The sequence below is a fragment of the Bactrocera latifrons genome, unplaced genomic scaffold (genome assembly GCF_001853355.1).
Source record: "Bactrocera latifrons isolate USDA-ARS-PBARC rearing strain unplaced genomic scaffold, ASM185335v1 scaffold_83, whole genome shotgun sequence".
NCBI lineage: Eukaryota > Metazoa > Arthropoda > Insecta > Diptera > Tephritidae > Bactrocera > Bactrocera latifrons.
In genome coordinates, this window is record NW_017537523.1 from 292,553 (window position 1) to 312,043 (window position 19,491).

The following is a 19,491-nucleotide window of genomic DNA, read 5'->3' on the forward strand; positions in this document are numbered from 1 at the left end:
TAGCAAGAAGTGTTTTCTTCCAAAAAACTTGAAAAAGCTGGAACATATCTCTCATTTATGAACTATACAAAATTATATATTATTTTATGTTTAGCAAAAAGCTGGAGGATATTGCTATTTCTTATAAAAAATTCGAAAGTCGAATCCGATATTTACGATTTTTTTTAAGTAGCGGCAATTTTTGAGCAACAAAATCATTCAAAATTATTTGCGTCCACGTTTACCCCAGCGCCATCTACAGTGTAATTAAATTTTTTCACCGGAATTGTCAGAATTTTTCACTTGACATGTTATTACCGTAGAGCAGTTTCTATTATAATTTTACCTTGCCGTAGTAAGACTAAGAGTCATTTCAAATAATTTTAAAATTATCAGAATTTTAATTGAGTCGACCGCAGCGCGATCTCACGAAATATTAGTATTTTCCACATAGACTGTCACAGTTTTTCGCTCGACATAGTATTACTTAAGAATGCGGGTAGAACCATACCTTTCACAGTTCACCGCCTAAATGTATGTTAAATTTGACTATCCTTAGTATTTCTCAATTGTCTGCCATCTACGTAACCCAATACGAACTGTCTCATATTGTTTGCGCATGTATCACTTTCATTTTAAAATGAAGGTGTTAGCAAATGGCCTTCTTAAAGGGGAACAGTTAGTCTAAAAAATACATTATTTTCGTAAAATATGTCACAAATTTCATTATTTTTAATAATTAAACAAAATTTTGAAGATTTGTTACAAATATTTTATTGAGGGTTTCAATATTTTCTTTCCATAAGTGTTCTTATTTGAAAACTTATTTGGTGACACCCATTTCATGTGTTGTTTTTAAAACAGTAAAACTTTTTTTTGTTACTTTTCTTCAAGGAACCTAGTAATAAATACTAAACAGTTTATTTTCCAGGCTGAAATTAGAAATCTTAAATCCATACCCTTTGTAGCAAAGTATGAACTGATGTTTCACGATTGGCTTAAAATGTATTTCCAAGAAACTTGAAAGGTCTAAACCATCCAAAAAAATCTAAACGCTAAGTACTTTCAATTTACCCCAAACCTTATCTCAGTTAATTCGAGACTCTCAATGATACCACCCAGACATTCCTAATAGCTCTACATTGCATTTCTAGAATAAGTTCTAACCAAAGATCGACACAATTGAACACATAAAAGGCATACTTCAAGGCAAAGCCAACATTATCATTACTCTACCAAACTAAATTCATTACTCGTTCACATCGTTTTCCAACACACTGTAGCAGGACATTTCTTTACGCAATTTCCGTTGAAATATTACTTGATTTCTTGCTCAAAGTGTAAAAAACTTAGACACAGCCCTCCGTTCATGCAATTGTAACTGTATACAGTGTAAAAATGTGTCACGCTTATATGAATGAATGACAGTTCTCATAAATTATCGCGCTGTATGGGATGCCCTACACACGCATATGCGAACCATTTCACACAGCAAGAACAGAGAGTTTGTTCTTAGAAGCTCAGCAAAAGATTCAACTTTTGAAGTATAATAAAAAAATAAAAAAGATTTTTCTAAAACAAACTCTTTAGTTTTTATTTTTTCGTTCATTTTACAAATGAAATCCTGTAATTCGCACACGGTTTATAAAATCAATAAGTTCTACAAAAAATAAATTTTAAAGTAACTTTTACAATAGTATAAAAATACCACGACTAGAGATTATTATACTCTCCGACATTTTATAAAAAAAAAAAGATTTTTCTAAAGCAAACTCTTTAGTTTTTATTTTTTCGTTCATTTTACAAATGAAATCCTGTAATTCGCACACGGTTTATAAAATCCATAAATTCTACAAAAAATAAATTTTGAAGTAACTTTTACAATAGCTGAGAAGATACCTCGATTGAAGACTTTTCTGCTCTCCGACACTTTTGTCGGAATAACTTGAGAACCCTATTTACTGCTATTTCTATCCAAAGACAACTGCAGCCTAGTTGCTTTTGTCTATTGGGTTACCTCGCCAGTCAAGGCGTCAACCAACAAAGTGGATTAATTTCTGCGTGGGTATCTGACACTTGTCGTTGCTGCGTTGAATTGCATTTCGCCGTCAACTAAACATGCTCCGTGTTTTCGTTGTTTAAACGCACGTATTTTGTACGCATTACGCCGACAGTGTTGCCAAATTTGGACACCATCTTCCCACCGCCGCAAAACCGTTAGTGCAAAATTCAGTGCGTGTTAGCATTGAAGCTTTTATTGGAAAACTTTTGGTGGCCACCAACGCAAATGCGTGTTCTATAAATAGGTGTGAGTATGTCTATGTATGCGTGTTACTATCTGCGTTGCATTTTGTATATGTGTATGTGTGAGTATGTGTGTGTTTTACATGCAAACGATGCTGTAGGTTAGTAACAACATTGGCGAACATGCTTTGCAGCAACTACGCAAAAAGGGTTCAGCATGTTAGGCGCCTGAGGAGCTGTTGCGCCTGCTGTTATGCTACTATATGTGGGCTTAAGCAGTAAATGTTGCCCTAAAATCCAACAATGCTATGTACTTTATGCAGGGTCGTGTAGTTAAGTGAATGCAGTTGTAGGCGATTAATGTGCTTCCGTTCAGTCGTGTAAATTGGATTATTCGGCATTTCATGTGCAGATCAGTTATGCCTTGCTTATAAGTATGTACATGTATGCAGCGTAAACAAAGCAATGTAACATTTAAAATAGAACAAAAAAAATAAAGAAGAGTAATAAAGAAAATGTAAACAAAAAATATAACCTTAAAAACCAAAAAAAAAAAAAAAAATCAAAACATAATTCATAACTAATTTAAAATACGTAAAAAAATTATTTAAAAAAGAAAAAAAACGGGAATTTTTACAGCATCTAAAAAGTATTTATCCTGATTGTAGTTGGTCGATTTGTATGGTAGCTATAAAATATATCCGCTCAGCTCACTAACCCATTTGGCATGGGCATTACCATGAACATGACGTGGACTTGAGTTTGATTGGTCAGTTTGGATGGCTGTTATATGCTATAGTAGACCTTTCTGGATAATTTTTTTGAAAATAACGGCAATGTCTCAGATAATTATCTATGCAAAATTCCGTGATGATATCTTGTCAAATAAAAAAGTTTTCGATACAAGGACTTGAATATGATGGGTCCGTTTGTATGGCAATTATGTGTTATGGTGGTGCGATCTGAACAGTTTCTTCGGTGATTGTAACGCCGCCTCGAGCAATAATCTATGCCAAATTTTGTGGAGACATCTTGTCAAATAAAAAAGTTTTCGATACAAGGACTTGAATATGATGGGTCCGTTTGTATGGCAATTATGTGTTATGGTGGTGCGATCTGAACAGTTTCTTCGGTGATTGTAACGCCGCCTCGAGCAATAATCTATGCCAAATTTTGTGGAGACATCTTGTCAAATAAAAAAGTTTTCCATACAAGAACTTGAGTTTGATCGGTCAGATTGTATGCCAGCTATATGCTATAGTTGTCCGATATCACCGGTTCCGAGAAATGAGTAGCTTTTTATAAAGAAAAGAACGTTCGCGGAGTTTCATGATGGTAATTTAAAAACTGTGGGAGCAGTTCACGTATATACAGAGAGCCAGACGAACATGGCGAAATCAGCTTGTTAAGTAACCAAAATATTCACCTTCAAAATAGCCACAAAGGGCATTCAATATCTGTATTTATTATTTAGGGATTAGAAGAGAGTATCGATTAATGTCAATCATTTTTGGTACGGTATCAGGTATCATACTCTCACCAAGGTTCGTACTAAGTAAACTCTATAGCTGGGCTATGAAGATATTATACTTGGCTGACGCTTTCTTAACCCAAAATGTACCGGATTTCACACTCATAAATCGACAAATTATCTTGAAAAAGTCATAAATCTGCTTCGAAAATTTACTTCGGCAGGTACTAATTATTTTTTATGACTTTGTTCCTCCACAATTCCGGCCGCTTTCAACGAATGTTCTCAGACGAACGTCTCTAAACGGCCAAATAGAACTTCCTATCGATTATCTGTCTCTCCGCAAAAGAGTCATTATACAACGAAACACAGATATCAAACAAATAGAACAAAACAAAAAAAAAAAAAAAACAATGAGCATCACCTTGACTCTGAGTAGCTATGGCGTGACTGTTTTGGTTTCCAGTCGGTTTTTTGCCTCCATTTCTATGGCCTTTGACTTGTTTACTTGTCAAACTCATTAACCAATGTCTCATCGGTAGTTATAATGTTCTCGATAAATGTAAGATCTGAATTCGGATGATCAAACATGTCCCAAGAGACCGGTTTACGGCAGTCTTTGTGGAAAAAATTCAGCTTTATCGGCATGAGTCGAGCAAGAAACGCATTTCATATACCAAAATCATTCAAACAGACTTGCTTAATTACAACTTAAGGTCTTCTTTGTCTCAATCTACATCATGCTCATGAATGTTGAATAGTTTAATTCATAAAATTTTGTTAAATAATAACAGCTCTAACAAACACTACCAAAAATAAATCGTAATCGCCTTATAAATGAGTTAAGAGGCAAGCTAACTTATACTTCCAATATTTTAAGAATATTCCGAACCAAAGTACTATTTTTTCTTACCCGAAATGTTGCATTTTTGCACCCTAATATTACTGAAATATTGAGCATATGAAGTGAATATTAATAAAAGTTATTAGTACGCTCTAACAAGTCACTCAATCTAGTTACTAGTGCAAAATAGCTACCGAAATATAACATTTATCAAAATTGTGGCAACATTTTGAGAAATTACTGTTATAATTTGTAAATTATACTACAAATACAACTGTATATTTATAGACATGTCTAAAGTTGCAGTCCTTACATTTATTTTTCATGGCAGTAGCAACTGTGTTGAAAATTGCTACCGCATGCTGAATGAAATAATATTTTAGCTGCAACAACAGGCAGCAATATCAAAGACGTCTTCTTCTACAGAGCTCTTTACTCATATTAATAACCATATATATTGCAAAAATACATTTGGCAACACCGCATTGTTGCTGCTACTAAAAATTATGTTTACTTGAAGCATACAGCTAGGCTGATGCTGAAATTTACATACTTGCAGGCGCCATTGTTTATTGCGCATACGTATGTGTGTGTATCTGTGTATTCATATATGTTTGTGTGCTTACATTTGTGCTTTCAAAAACAATGCAGTCCTTTTTGCTACAGTTTTTCTTGCACTCATGCGTCTCAACACGCTCGCTAAATGACTTGTAAGCAGTTATGTGTAAGTATATAAGTATATGTGTGCATGGCTGTGTGCATTGGTCTGGTAATTTTAACATTACTGCCACAGCATATAATGTTTTTGTGATTGCATAAATGCCGACATGTGGGCCGTTCCGACAAGCTAATAAATGCCCCTATGGGTTGAGGCTTGCGCCACAGAATGCTTGTACCAAAAGAAAACGTTGTACGAAAGTCTAGTAGAGTGCTCATATGGTACAATGGCAGAGAACTCAAGTGCGGCATGCGAAAATAAAACAAAAGCCGAAACAGTAATGTGAGTACTTCAGCGAGAACAATAAATGTTCGTAGTTGTTGCCTTTTTTTGTTTTGTTTTTTTTTCCGCAATTTTTCGTATTTGAAAGTGTACTTATGCGGGCATTTATTATTTAGGTTGCTTTTCATTTAAGTGCTACAATTTTAAATATTAATTTTCACTCGGCAAGCAAACAAGACTTCTTTCGAGTTAAATTAAGCTCTTTAAAAATGCAAGGTTGCAATAATAATAATTGTAGAAATTTAAAAAATTATTTAAATTTCAGAATTGAAGAAGTTGTTGCCTTTATTATCGTTTCCTATTGATGAACAGTAACTTAATATGACTCTCACTGACTACAAATTATAACCTAAAATGAAAAACATGATTTTCGTCTTCGTATTAAAGCTTATTTCAAGCTCATGATATGCCGAACCGAATTTTCTTGTCAAACTCCATCAACATACTGCTGATGTATTAGAAACCTAAAGCGGTATTTTATAATGATGAAAGCTCTTCCATAAAAAGATGAAAGCTTTCCAAAATGTGTGTGCAATCCAGAAAACTTTAGCACTAGCACAAAAATATATTACAAAGCTACCTCATGTAACTAACTGTTCTATTAGACTTCTCACAGACCACATAAAAAAAATTTAAAAAATTTTACAAACCACTTCAAATTCTTGATATTTCAAATCCGTTTTCAAATGAAACATTTAATTTTTCAGGGCTTCTATAAAACTAAAAAATAAATTTAAATAATATGTTAACTCACCATTTTACTATATGTCTGTTGTAATAATAGTTGAAAGCTTGGCACATTTAGCGTGAAAGCTCCCAAAAGCTCTACATGAAATATTTTCCAAATGACAAACTAGACTTGTTGCTATAACTAGATGACAGCTTTGTATAATCGCGGTGAAAGCTTGAAACAGCTCTGACACAAAAATCATACGAAATACGTACTTTAGCATAATAACTGATGTATTTGTACTCCTCGCAGAGAATTTAAATTAGAATTAATATTTTCTCTACAAAACAGTAATTACTTCAAGCTAATGGAATTCCGAATCCAACATGAATCGGCATACATTTTTAAAAACTTCGGATTACAAGTTTATACAAAAACTAACTCAACACTTTATATTACATTTTTGCTATACAAATATATGAAAGCTTAACACTTTTAGCATGAAATTGCTAAAAAGCTCTATGTGAAAAATTTTACAAGTGACGAACGCATTATATAACTACTAGTATTAATATTTTCTATAAAAACAAAGCTTTCGACATTAGAGGTGAAAGCTTCTACTGTGCAAATATATGAAAGCCTGAAAGCTCAAAAAAGCTCTATCTCAAATATTTTGCAAGAGATGAACGCCTTATATAAATTTTTGTTTCTATAATAAGATGAAAGCTTTGCAGATTAGAGCTGAAAGCTTGAAAAAGCTCTTGTCTTATGGTGTCTACTAGGTATTATAAAAAATTCGTTCCAAATCAATAACGTTTATCTATTGATAATAATTCTGAAAATTATATTGAAGTACATTCGGGTTGCCAGCTTTCTGAAATTTTTTTAAACTTATTAGAATATTTTATAATTTATATATCAATCGAAATTGAATTGAAAATGTGATAAATCCTATAACACCTGCAAAAAAGCGCTGGCTGTAGCAGGAGCTCCATTAAGATTGATTAAAATTGGTTCACTTAAAAATATTTGTGACTCATTTCGTCTTAACAATTTACACCCACTCCACGCCAAAAATATTTCATTCGCCCTCACTGTGTTCAAGGCAAATTAATTAACATCACTCATACGCCCGCGTGACCGCCAACAATGCGTGCTATTTTCTCCGCTTCCATTATTACTAAACACTTAATTAATGTACAAGCGCTTTTGTTATTGTCACTTTACTGCCTGCCTCAAGTATACTTGAGTAATTTATTACAGTTGAATTTGCGAAAAAAATTTAATTTATAATTTGTTTGCTGCCTTCTTTGTTAACAGTTTTGACTATGTTCGTTCTTGCTCTCGCTGTAGCTCTCTTCTTTACTTCTATACTTCTACTCTTAGCTGCTGCCATATAAATCAAGTGAATGTTTTTGGTGTTCACTTGCCGCATAATTGGCATAATTATGCAGTAAGGCAAGCGGAAAAAAAAAAAAGATTTTGAAGAGAATTGAAGACGAATTTTAGCTACTAATATGTATATTTACAAATATATATATCTCTTTATGTATCAAGATATTAACGTCACTTTCTCTGCAGCTAATAATTCGTTTGCTGTCTGTTAATATATACATATATGTATACAATTGTATAGCGTGAGGCAAAATGGCAACAATACCTCATTCAGGCATTCTAATTGCTGTCTTTGTGGAATGTGAAATTTGCGCAAATATTTTGACTGGAAATAAACATGTCCTTTTCAGAAATTCCACACTTCGGGGCGGCTTGTAATTTTCTACGTGACAAGGGTCGCCAAGCATTTGTTTACGCGCTTGATATTGTAATTAAAATCTCTTGAAATTTTCCAACTGTAAGCATGACGGCATAAGCAAGTGAGAACATTCTCTAAATTTATGGAGTAAAATTAAATTGTTCCATTGAATGTTTTTTGAATGACTAGATTATTAAGAATAACTCTTATACATAACAGTGTTATTTACATATTTAATTTAAAAGCTTTAAAGCTTTTAAAGCATTTAGAAAATGAAATGTTTGTAAATATAAATGATTCTTCTTTTCTCAAAAACGTAAAAAAAAAAAATTTATAAATAATATAGTTTCTTAGTAACTGAATTATTTATACAAATGGCAAACTTTTACAAACATCTTCTTTCAGGTACGCTGTTAGTCGTTTCAAGTCTTACCTCTTCAGCAGAAGCTCACTAATGCCTGATAATGAAAGCCCACTCAAATGTCTACAAACCTAAATTAGAATGAAATATTATAAAATCCTAAATTTTGCTCACAAAAGAGCTTTCGTGATAAAAGCTTCGAGAACTTTTTATTTTTCTGACAATTTGAATACAATTTTTGTATAAAATATAAAACATAAAGAATATATAAACGATATTTAGCTCTTCCAAACAGCTCCATGGCAAGTGCAATATTTCCAAAGCTTTACAAAATTATAAGTTAAATTACGATTAGGCCCTTCAGGTATTTGAATACACAAAGTTATATGATCTCCTCAATTTAATTGGCTGGCAGAGCTTTTATCTATAAGCAAAAGCTACTTTAAAGCGAAAAAAAGCTTTAAAGCTTTATATGTGTTCATAAATTTAGTTGCGCTTAGGCTTTAAAACTTAAAAAAAAAACTTTTAAAACATAACTATGTGACCAAAAACAAAGTGATTTTGGTAGGAAAGCTTTCTTCAGAAAAAACTTAATAGCTTCAGTAAAAAAATATTTTAAATAGAATACTGGCTAAGTATGGCATTTAGCTGACATTTGGCTTAAAGCTTTTCAATAAATAAAGCTTTGTAGTCAATTTTATTTACACCAAAATAAGCTTTTCAAAAAGCTCCACAGAATTCCTAAAACTTAATTTATTCAATATTTAAGTCGCGCATAGATTAACTAAAGAGTTGAGTAAGCAAAGTGAGATAACTTCGGCTATTTTGACAGCTAGAGGACCTTTTTTACCGAAGAAACTCAAAAATTCCGATCAAATTCTTCATAAATAGAATATAACTATAGAATATCTAGAAAGTATAAGTTTATATTTACGACTGTCACTTTTTTTGTTTAAATTACGAGTGTTTCTTTAACAATTGTATGAAGAGCTAAACTTGAAAGCTTAAAAGCTTCAAACTCTTTAATTTATTCAGTCTTTTCCAGATGTTATGATCGCTTAGATCCTCGGGTTTTTGAATAAACGAAGTAATTTGATTTCAGCTATTTTGGCAGCTTGTAGAGCTTTTTCAACAAAGAAATACACAAATTCCGATTTAACGATATCATAAATAGAATATTATTTTTAGAAAGTATTACTATACACTTAAGCCTTTTTAAAGGACTCTCACTGGAATTGTTTAAAAGCTTTAAAGCTCTATAATTATTCAATTTTGAGGCGTTTTTTATTAAGAGGCTAAATTTTTATTTTATAAAAAAGCTTTCAGCATAAAAGTCATAGAAAGTTCTTAAAGAAATTTTAGTACATTTTGACATAACATAAATTTAACATAACACTAAATGTCCTGTTGCGTATACAGAGCTTTTTAGAAGCTTTCAGACTAAGAGAATCTGGGTACTAAATGACTGCGTGTTCTCGCACACTTTGATTTCATTCTAAAATACCAAAAACTCTTAGATTACCAGGAAGCCGAAACTAACCCTGGCTGTTGCTTTTTGACTCACTTCGAGGGAAGTATGGGAGCAAAAATTCGCTGGAAGAAAGGTGCCGTGTACTCTTTGACGTATAAATCAAAAGTTATAGGGAAGATCTTGTGACGCATTAGCTCCTTTGCCTACTTGCGGTTCTCTACTGAGCTCTTACACCAAGACCCTTTATTTAACAGTAGGAGTTTTTTGTATGGCTTCACAAAGGGCAGCTATTAAACCCAACCTAATCACCATCACCTCTTTCTTATTAAGTGAAATTTATTTTAAATTTTTCATATCTATTTTATTATAATCTTTGTTTTTACAATCTTAAGACCACCCGAACATGAATAGTTTTTATAATATTCCCTTAAACAATAAGACGTGGCTTGTCGAAACCACATTCTTCCCTTTTCAATTGCAAATCGCCTAAAGGTATGCCTGTGGTTTAACAACGCTGCGTTTCAGCAAAAAACTGAATGGTCTACCACACTTAAAGTGAAACAAATTTCCACACAAATTAAGCCAACCCATAGCACCCTCAACACCGCAGCGTTTAATCATAATAAATTTTCACTCGAACAAAAGCCTGACGGCTATAAAAAACAACAACATAACTAACAACAATAGTTGTAAAACGAAATGCCGGAAATAGGTTCCTGTATCCGCATCCGCCTTGCATTAGGGTCATGTGACCGCGCACTTCGCTTGTGTAATAAAAAGTATAACCGAAACGTGCAGATTCGAGCTTGTTGCGGCGCTCAACTTGCAGCACGTAAAAATGGCGGTCGAAACAATAAAAATAAAAAGCAAAAACAAATAAATACAGCTAGATATACAGCTCGGTAAATATATCCTTCAAAAGATATATGCGCAACTGTGATGTACGCTTATAAATTTATATATTTGTGTAACATTTTGCTGTTGTTTGTTTCACCTTTCGGTGGCGGTGATAAATTTAACCCTGACACGCCGTGCACCTGGTCTGCTGCCCCGCACGCTCGGGTGCCCGCCCTAAGTTCATGCCTCGGCGCGTTCAATGCGTTTATGTGTGTATGTGTGAGGCGCCCACCTGAGTGGCGGAATTTTCGCTTTGCTGTTTTGTTGCTCTTCAGCTACTCTTCTCGCGTTGGTGGAGTGTCTGCACTTTACTGCTTGCCTTGCCACATTGTACCGCCACATTTACGCTTGCCAGCACATTGCGCTTGCCTGGCGCGTATTTTTCACTTTTTCGCTATTTATTTGGCAAGTGCGAATTGCTGCTTTTGTTCGCGCCACTTTCAGCTATTCCATTAAAATTATTTATTTGATTTTATTTCTCGTTTGTGTGTATGTGAGAGATCTTTCTCATTTATTTAGTACTGATAATAGACTACTTTTAGGCGTCAAGACTGCAATGTGCATTAACTCGTATATATGGGTGTGTACATCTTTATGCAAAGAGATATTTGCACTTGGAACTTTTTATGTATATACATATTTTTCGTTTGCAGGGAAATACTGCAGCTGTTGAGGTCACAAGTTGATTGAGAGTGTAGAAAGTTGAGTTGACAGCTCTTTATATTTTGTTCCTATTTCCGATTTCTTTTTTATTAAAATGTTATAAGATGTACTCTGGCAACTTGTCTTTATTTTATGCAACACCTATATTCCGAGATTTCAGCTATTCTTGGGGTTATAATACCTTGGCATATAAAAAAATATATATTTTTCCCGCCCAAGGGCTTCAGTTTATATGACAGCTATATGGTAGGGTGATCCGTTCTGAACAATATTTTCAGAGATTATACTAACACATAATTCAATAATATATCCCAGATTTTATGAAGACATATTGACAAATAAAAAAGTTTTCCATACAATAACTTCAGTTTGATTGATCAGTTTGTATGGCAGCTATATGTTAAGGTAGTTCGATCTGAACAATTTCTCTTGACATTGTAGCTCTGTATAATATAATAATATTTGTCAAATTTCGTGCAGATATCTTGTGAAATAAAAAAGTTTTTCATACACGGACTTAAGTTTGATAGATCAGTTTGTATGGCAGCTATATGTTAAGGTGGTTCGATCTGAACAATTTCTTCGGAAATTGTGACAATGTCTTTAATACTAATCTGCGTAAAATTTGGTGCAGATATATTGACAAATAAAAAGTTTTCCATACAAGAACTTGAGTTTGAGCAATCAGTTTGTATGACAACTATATATTAGGGTTGTCCGATCTGAACAATTTCTCCGTAAATTGTGAAACTGCCTTTAATAATATTTTGTGTCAAATTTTGAGAAGATATCTTGTTAAATAAAAAAAATTTCCATACACGAACTTGAGTTGGATCGTTCAGTTTATATGGCAACTGTATGCCATAGACTTCTGATATCGGTGGTTCCGAAGAGTTTGTAACTTGACGAATGGACGTGTGCAAATTTTCAGGTCGGTATCTCAAAAACTGAGGGCCTAGTTCGCATATGTACAGAGGGATAGTCGGGCGGACCTGGATAAATGGATTCAGCTCATCAGCTGATCATTTATGTATTTCATAGTAGCCTAGATGTTTCGTTTTGTGCGTTGGAGGACCTTGAACTTATGAAACACAATCGCTTATATCATATTGAGTTTTTGAATTAAATATTTCTGGGATGTTCTGATCTATTGAGCTCTGAACATAGATGTTATATCTTCCTAACTAAACAAATAAGCCAGCAGTAAGTGTCGTATCATATTATTAAAGAATTTTTATTGCAAAACTCCTCTCGGAAACTCTCAGCTCAGGACTCAGTAAAAGTTTCCTTAACAATAAACTGCGCAACTTAAAAACTAGCAATATACAAAAATTCAGAAAAATCGTTGAAGAAACATATTGGCAATAAATGTAAGCAATATAAATTTCTTATAAAAGACACAGTTATCAAATTCTTCAATTCGTTTACTTAATCAAATGTAAACATGCCAAAATGTGAAGTTGTGAAAAAGTTAAAGAAAGAATTATTAGTGAGTCATGTGATTTGTGCGCCTAGTTCGCCAAGCGGTATTTAATGGCACGCAGTATGGGATATTTATCGCCAGTGCAGGAACCGCGGAAGTCATCAAAAGACAAATCGAACAGAGCCACGCCACCCAAATTGAATTGACGCACATAGCCGGCCTTCTCGGCTGCGGTGTCGGGATCTTCATAGCCCACCCACAAGCCGTGACCGCTACTCTTCTCGTCCGAGCGGTAGGCATAATTGCCTGTGCGACGTGTTGGATCGCCGACCTTGGTCAATGCCAGATTGGCGCCTTTACCATAGGCATTGTTGGTGTTCGGCAGCAGAGCGCACACTTCGGGCCAGCTGTAGAGACCCTTGATTTGTGTGTTTGGTCCAGCGGGTGCTTCGTTCTCAACCTTAGCAACAGGTGGCACGCCAGTCTCGCCCGAGTCATCAGTTAACTTCCAAACGCGACCATATGTGGGCACGCCCACATTCAATTTGGAGGCGGGGCAATTGCTACGCAACCAATATTGAACTTGATAGTGTACATTGAATTGGGGATTGCGTTCGGGTAGATCGAACAGTGGCGCAGGTAGATCGGCAACTTCGGGATTGCGTTCGGGTGTGTAGAAATCAAAGGCGCCCAAGTTGACAAAGTCCAAGTAGTTAACAATAGCGGGCACGTCATAGAACACTATAAGTAGAGTAGGGAAATATTTATGAAAGTTGTTCAAAATTCTTTAAATAAAACAAACTTACGCGATGAGTTGACATTGGGCAGCACAGTGGTCGAGAGCAATAGACTGTCTGGACGGAATTCATTTTTGACATCACGCAACAAAGCGGTGAACTGTTCCTTATGTTCCTCAGACTTTTCATCAACAATGTGATCGCCCGAGAATACCTTCTTAAAACCCTTCCACAAGCTACCTATACCACTATGCACCTTCTTTGGTTTGTTCTTGGGGAATTGCCAGGCTACATCGAGTCCATCGAAACCATAGGTCTTCACCAAAGCATAGACGGTGTTAATGAAACGCGCACGTCCAGCTGGGTTCTCCAACAGTTCAAGATATTTGTTTGGCAAGTCTTTGGCATCTTCACTGGTTTCAATATCCTTATCACCACCCAAACCAAGCAACACCTTCAAGGTCGGATATTTGCGCTTTAGACGTGTAACCGTGCGGTATAGACCTTTACCCAAATCCAAATCTAAGTTTTGATTGAGCGAGACGGCTTTGTGCGAGTCGCGTTCAATGCCTGCCCAACCGTAGACAAGGTAGTCGCAGAACTGCAGCGCCGGTTCAAGATCGTCAATTATAAGTTTACCAAGACCTGAAAGAGAGTGAAGAGAGACACTAAAATTTTCTAAGTAAGCAAATTTTTATAGTAGGTTATATGTAAATAAATTAAGTTTTTCTAGAGCAGCATACGAAAAATATTTGCTTTTCTATAAACCAACTTCAAGAATTTTAAAGTCATATTTAAGTTTGGGTTGAGATTAGTTTTTGGTTATAATGGCTGTAGGTTCTTTGTAACGCCAGCCGGAGGTTCATTATTAATACGAGCTGAAGTTTTCATCGTGCAGGACGTTAACGCATTTTGCAAAGTTTATAGAAACTTGATACCTAATTCCCATACTTCATCCAGTCCCTTGAACTGCTAAGCTCTTAGATATATAGGCCGAGTTATAGATAAGGCCGTACATAGACAGAAGATGTGTTTCATCCTTACTTCCCTGCACTTTCTGTTATCTTTATACTATCTCAGCTACTCTCCAGTAAGTTGTTATCCGTATCTGTGACTTGTCCAACAACCATCTTTAAGTCTTTTCGAGACCCGGTGAGTAAAGTGAGCTTGAGAGTTTTGTTTCAGCACTCTTTCACATGATCTTGATGTTTCTGTATGCCCTGAGACATTACTTCATAACTTGATCCACTAAGCCGCTATATTTACTACAACCTTGCTTCTAAAGACACTCTCCGACTCATTGCCTTAAGTTATCGATGTATAGTATAGTTGGAGAAACCAATTACAAATATGAACTTCTGCTCATTGCTCAAGATATGCATTGATATCTAGTACTGCAGATTAGCGAAAAATTCAGCGAAGTTAAGAAAATTTACATCGAAATTTGTGATTAAATGTGTTAAGAAACCAATAGTTTGTATACCCTAGAACCTGTAGTAGCATATAAAGAGAAGAGGAAGGCTTTGAGAGCTATGGAGAACTTTTGTTCGTTAGGATGATGAGTGATAAATTACGAATAATTTCCATATGAGTGTGAATACATAAAGAGATACAATTCATAGTTTGGAATATTTTTTATTTTTATTTTTTTTTTTTTTGAACAATTTCGTCGATGTCATTAACAATACTTTCGAAATTTTTGCTTAAATAAAAATTTTGTAGTGAGTTTATCGAAGTAAAATCGTCACTTTAAATAGGTTGGAGTTTTCGCTAACTTGCGCTAGGTATGCCGCCTGAGATATCTGAGTTCCAAACCCTGACCTATATAATGTCAACTAAATTGAGATTATCATGTAGCGGCTTTCTACTCAGCAGTACCTCGGTTTTTTTTTTTTTTATCGTGTGAAGGCAAAGATAATTTTATCAACAACACAAGCCTACGAGTGGTATAAAATGATCAAACACGATCGAAAAGTGGTTCAAGGCATTCCACGTTCTGGATGACCTAAGTGCCTCTTCAATTGAGGAGAACATTAAAAAGGTGGTATGGATAAGGTGCTTGAAAATCGTCAGGCAAGTAATAGAGAGATGGCAAGAGAGCTCAACATCTTTCGAGAGTATGTTCAAATGAGTTTGTTGGCTACAGGTCTCTTTGGACAAACTTGATCGTCGAGTTCCGATCTCACATTCACGCAGAGCATTATTATTGCTGATGAGACATGAGTTTATGAGTTTGACATGCAAACGAGTCAACAATTATCGGAATGTAATCCATTTTCAGTCGATCAAAGAAATACAATAAAATTTTCTGAAGGAGCTAAAGACTATGAGTCAAAAAGTGCTAATGAAAAGTGATTTGAGGGGTGGAAAAATCGTTGGCATAAGCGTATTACATATGGTGCGGAGCACTTAGAAGGCGACAAAATAAAATATTGATTAATTGCGGGTAGTTTTTTGTCACAATTTATATTCTTATAATTTTCCTTTCGACTTCATATATTTTTCTTGATATTAGTCGAAATTGCTAAGCTATATAATTTTTACTGTCATATAATTCAATTAAAACTTCATAGAAATATGCAATTCTAAGAAGCTCTTCATTCTACAACTAAGTTCCGCCTCACACCGCTTATCTTCCAATCGGGTCAACAAGTCAGCACAAAGCTTCTGCTATTTATGATAATTAGTATTTACTATTATATATTTCCAGTTTTTTCCCCACATATGCACACACACCTACACAAGTAACCGGTGCTTTTTCTCGCTTAACGGAAATTAAGCACAAATGATTATTAAATACTGAATTTACAATTAACACACAGCTAAATCAGTTTTTGTTAACTTTTTGTGGTTTTCACTTAATTGCAATCACATACTTCTGTTTCGTAAACACTTGAGCACGCTTCAAAGTCAATAGCTACGTTTTCTATTACGCAACAATCACCATTTCTAATAAAAATCTCTTTGGACAAGCCCATTACTCACCCTCCTTAACGAAACTCGATGAATCGTAGTAGCAGACCATATGTTTCTTGGGTCCAGCCGGTACCGCGCTGCCCACTTTGTTGGCCAAAGTGGCGGCAATGAAAAGTGAAAATACCAGAAGGATTTTCATGTTCAAAGCCCTACACAAAACACTAACAATGTATTGAAAAAAAATATAAAAAAACAAGCAAATACACGTACACAGAATCTCAAATAACTTGTGAGTTTTGAAGCCGCTTACAGTTGCGATCTTCACTAAGCTTCGTCCAAATAGAAACTGATCGTGCAAAGCGCTGAGCGCAGGCTGGAAGGCCAGTTGAAATTGAAAACGGAATGACAAATTGCCGGCGATAATAACAAAAAAAAAAAAACACAAAAACATTTATGTATTTATATACCGACGAGAGCAACAACAATACATACAAGATATATATGACCGGTAGTTTGTAGATCGAAAAGTCTCGGGCTGGAGCATGATCGTCAGCACAGATTTAGTGCCATTGTTGTTATTATTGGCGCCGATGATGGTCTCATATATACATATGTATGTACATATATTGTTTGTGTTTTCACATTTTGCTATGTGGTGGAGTACTTAAGTATGTAAATTTTTGTCAAAATTCCACGTATGCGCCTAATATATATTTTTTTCCTTTTACTATTTTTATTTTCAGTTTTTATATTATATTTTACCATTTTTTGTTTGTGATTTTCATGTTATGTTTTATACGTTATATTCCACTTTTGAAGTTTCGCTTATCACCTTTAAGTTTGGCCTGTCAGTCATCATTGTTTGCCCCATCAATTAGTGAAATGTTGTTGGGAACGTCATGGCTATCCAATTGTTTATGCGAATCTCGGCAGCTTAATATCGAAAAATGTTTATAAAATCGCCAGTGTAAATATTTGAAAATATTGCCAATATTTACCTTGTTGAAAGTGTATATAAAATTAAAGGCGTATATTTGTACATATTATATTATTATATAATCAAAAATTAACGTTTAACAGATTTAATTTCAAGTTGTTTAAGAATGTTCGGGTCTCAAGTTAAAAATTATGATTAAAATCTCATATGATCTCAAATAAAACATTGAGAGTTTTAAGGAATTAATAACAAAAATGAGGCCTAAAAAAAAGAGATCATCTTACGAGTTTTTCGTAAAGCTATCTCGTGAACCGATTTGCCAGTGTAACAAGCGAAAAAAATCGTTTTTTGACTAACCCTAATATATATTTCACAACTTTGACTAATAGTTAAGTCTATGTGAAATCAGTATTTATATTTTCATTTGTTTAGGATATTAAAAATGGATAAAAGGTATACCAAGCGAAAAAAGTTTTTATTTAAATTTAAAGTTTTTAATTTTTTCCCCTTTAATTTCCAACACACACGAGTATATAAAAAATGATTTCACATACATATGTATACTTAAATATTTTTCAGTTGTAAAATATGTATTAGGGTGAGTCGAAAAAAAAATATTATTATTATTATTATTTTTTTTTTTTTTTTGGTTTTTAAATTTAGATTTTCTTTTCGCTGGGTATCTGTTTTAAAATAAATTTTAAATTGTAAGTTAAAGATTTTAAATTTAATTTTTTTTTTTTAATTTTTTACCCACCCTAATTTGTGTTTCACAACTTTGAGACATATTTATAATTCAAATCCTTTTCTATATATATATTGTATATTGATTAACAAAAAGAGTTATATTTTTCGTACTGGCTTTCTGAAATTTTCCAAAAATTTCAACTAGACACAGATAACTAATTTCCAGTGCACTAAAATTTTGTAAAAATGTTGTTCGCATCTATTTTATGATTTTTTTATGAAATTTCTGAAATTTTACTCAAAAGTTTTCATCGAAATTTTTTTAGAACCTCCCTAATGTACGCACATATTGTATGAATAAACTATTAAAATATTTGAAAATTGTTGGTATCTTACTAATTTTCGATGTGGTTATTGTTTAATATTTAAAAAAAATAATAAATTTAGTTCGCTTTAGTACCACCTTCATGTGTTAATTTATACCTAAAACCACAACTTTCAATTAGGTAAAGAAATAATCGGATTGTAAACGTAGTCACTCGGTACTTTTGTATATTTTATCGCATAAAATATTGCTATTGGGTTACTATCGATCTTAAATTTCCATATTACAAGTATATATGACACGCATACACGCATACTCGAAAATGGTTTGAGAAACTTTCTGAATCTTATCTAACTATGAACTGGGATGCCACTAATATGTTATGTACGATAGAATGGGCGATAGAAAAGCCCTTTTTAAAAAGAATTTTTCAACATTTTCTATAGATTACCAAAAATTACATAAAATAGTGCAATGAAATTGCAAACAAATATTTTGTAAATTTAATAATAGTTTAAAAATAAAACGAAAATTAAAAACAAAATCGCAAAGATCAAACAGTTTACTTCTTAAAAATTGTCGACGGGGTTTAAAAACTGTTTAGAGCCTGTTTTATATAATCTGTATAAAAATTTTGACTAAAAGGTATATTTTACAGGAAAATTTGTAAAAAATATCAATATTAAATATATTTGATAAAACTTTACATAAATTTCATATTACTTTCTTTTACAAATTGTTTAAAGAAATCATCTTAAACAACCTCATAAATTAAGATAGGAAGTGATAATTTGCATAATTACTAGTTTTCATTTGATAAATTGCCACCATGCCTAGACTTAAGTGAGCATCTAAATGTTTACATGCTTAATTAGGCAAATAAAAACAAATTTCGGTACATAGATACTAGTATTCTTAAACTTTTTATAAACAAAGCCAGCTAGACTGTAGAAATTTTAACGATTCCTCGGCTCCTAAGTCTTGCTACTTGCTACTATAATTATTTTCATGTCACTTGTGAGCTCATATGTTGGCATATACATACATGTATGTATATACATAAAAATTAAAAAAGAATATATATATACATATAAACATATTTATATATACATA

At 33.6% G+C, this 19,491-nt stretch overlaps 2 protein-coding genes across 4 annotated transcripts in view; one reads left to right on the forward strand and one right to left on the reverse strand.

The window, feature by feature from the left end:
• LOC108977049 (putative polypeptide N-acetylgalactosaminyltransferase 9) overlaps positions 1–19,491 on the forward strand; it is a 96,762-nt gene that overhangs the window by 30,535 nt on the left and 46,736 nt on the right. The gene's annotated exons all lie outside the window — the stretch shown is intronic.
• Positions 12,562–16,803, reverse strand: LOC108977050 (chitinase-like protein CG5210). 2 transcript variants are annotated; one of them, XM_018946546.1, is made up of 4 exons: positions 16,700–16,803; positions 16,499–16,638; positions 13,583–14,158; positions 12,562–13,517 (listed from the first exon to the last, which is right to left on the reverse strand). In XM_018946546.1, exons 2-4 carry the CDS (start codon positions 16,626–16,628, stop codon positions 12,865–12,867), a joined length of 1,359 nt encoding a protein of 452 aa, XP_018802091.1. In that variant the 5' UTR covers positions 16,629–16,638; positions 16,700–16,803; the 3' UTR covers positions 12,562–12,864. The 2 variants fall into 2 exon arrangements, with proteins under 2 accessions (XP_018802091.1, XP_018802092.1); XM_018946547.1 differs by having other exon boundaries at positions 16,499–16,650; positions 16,700–16,793.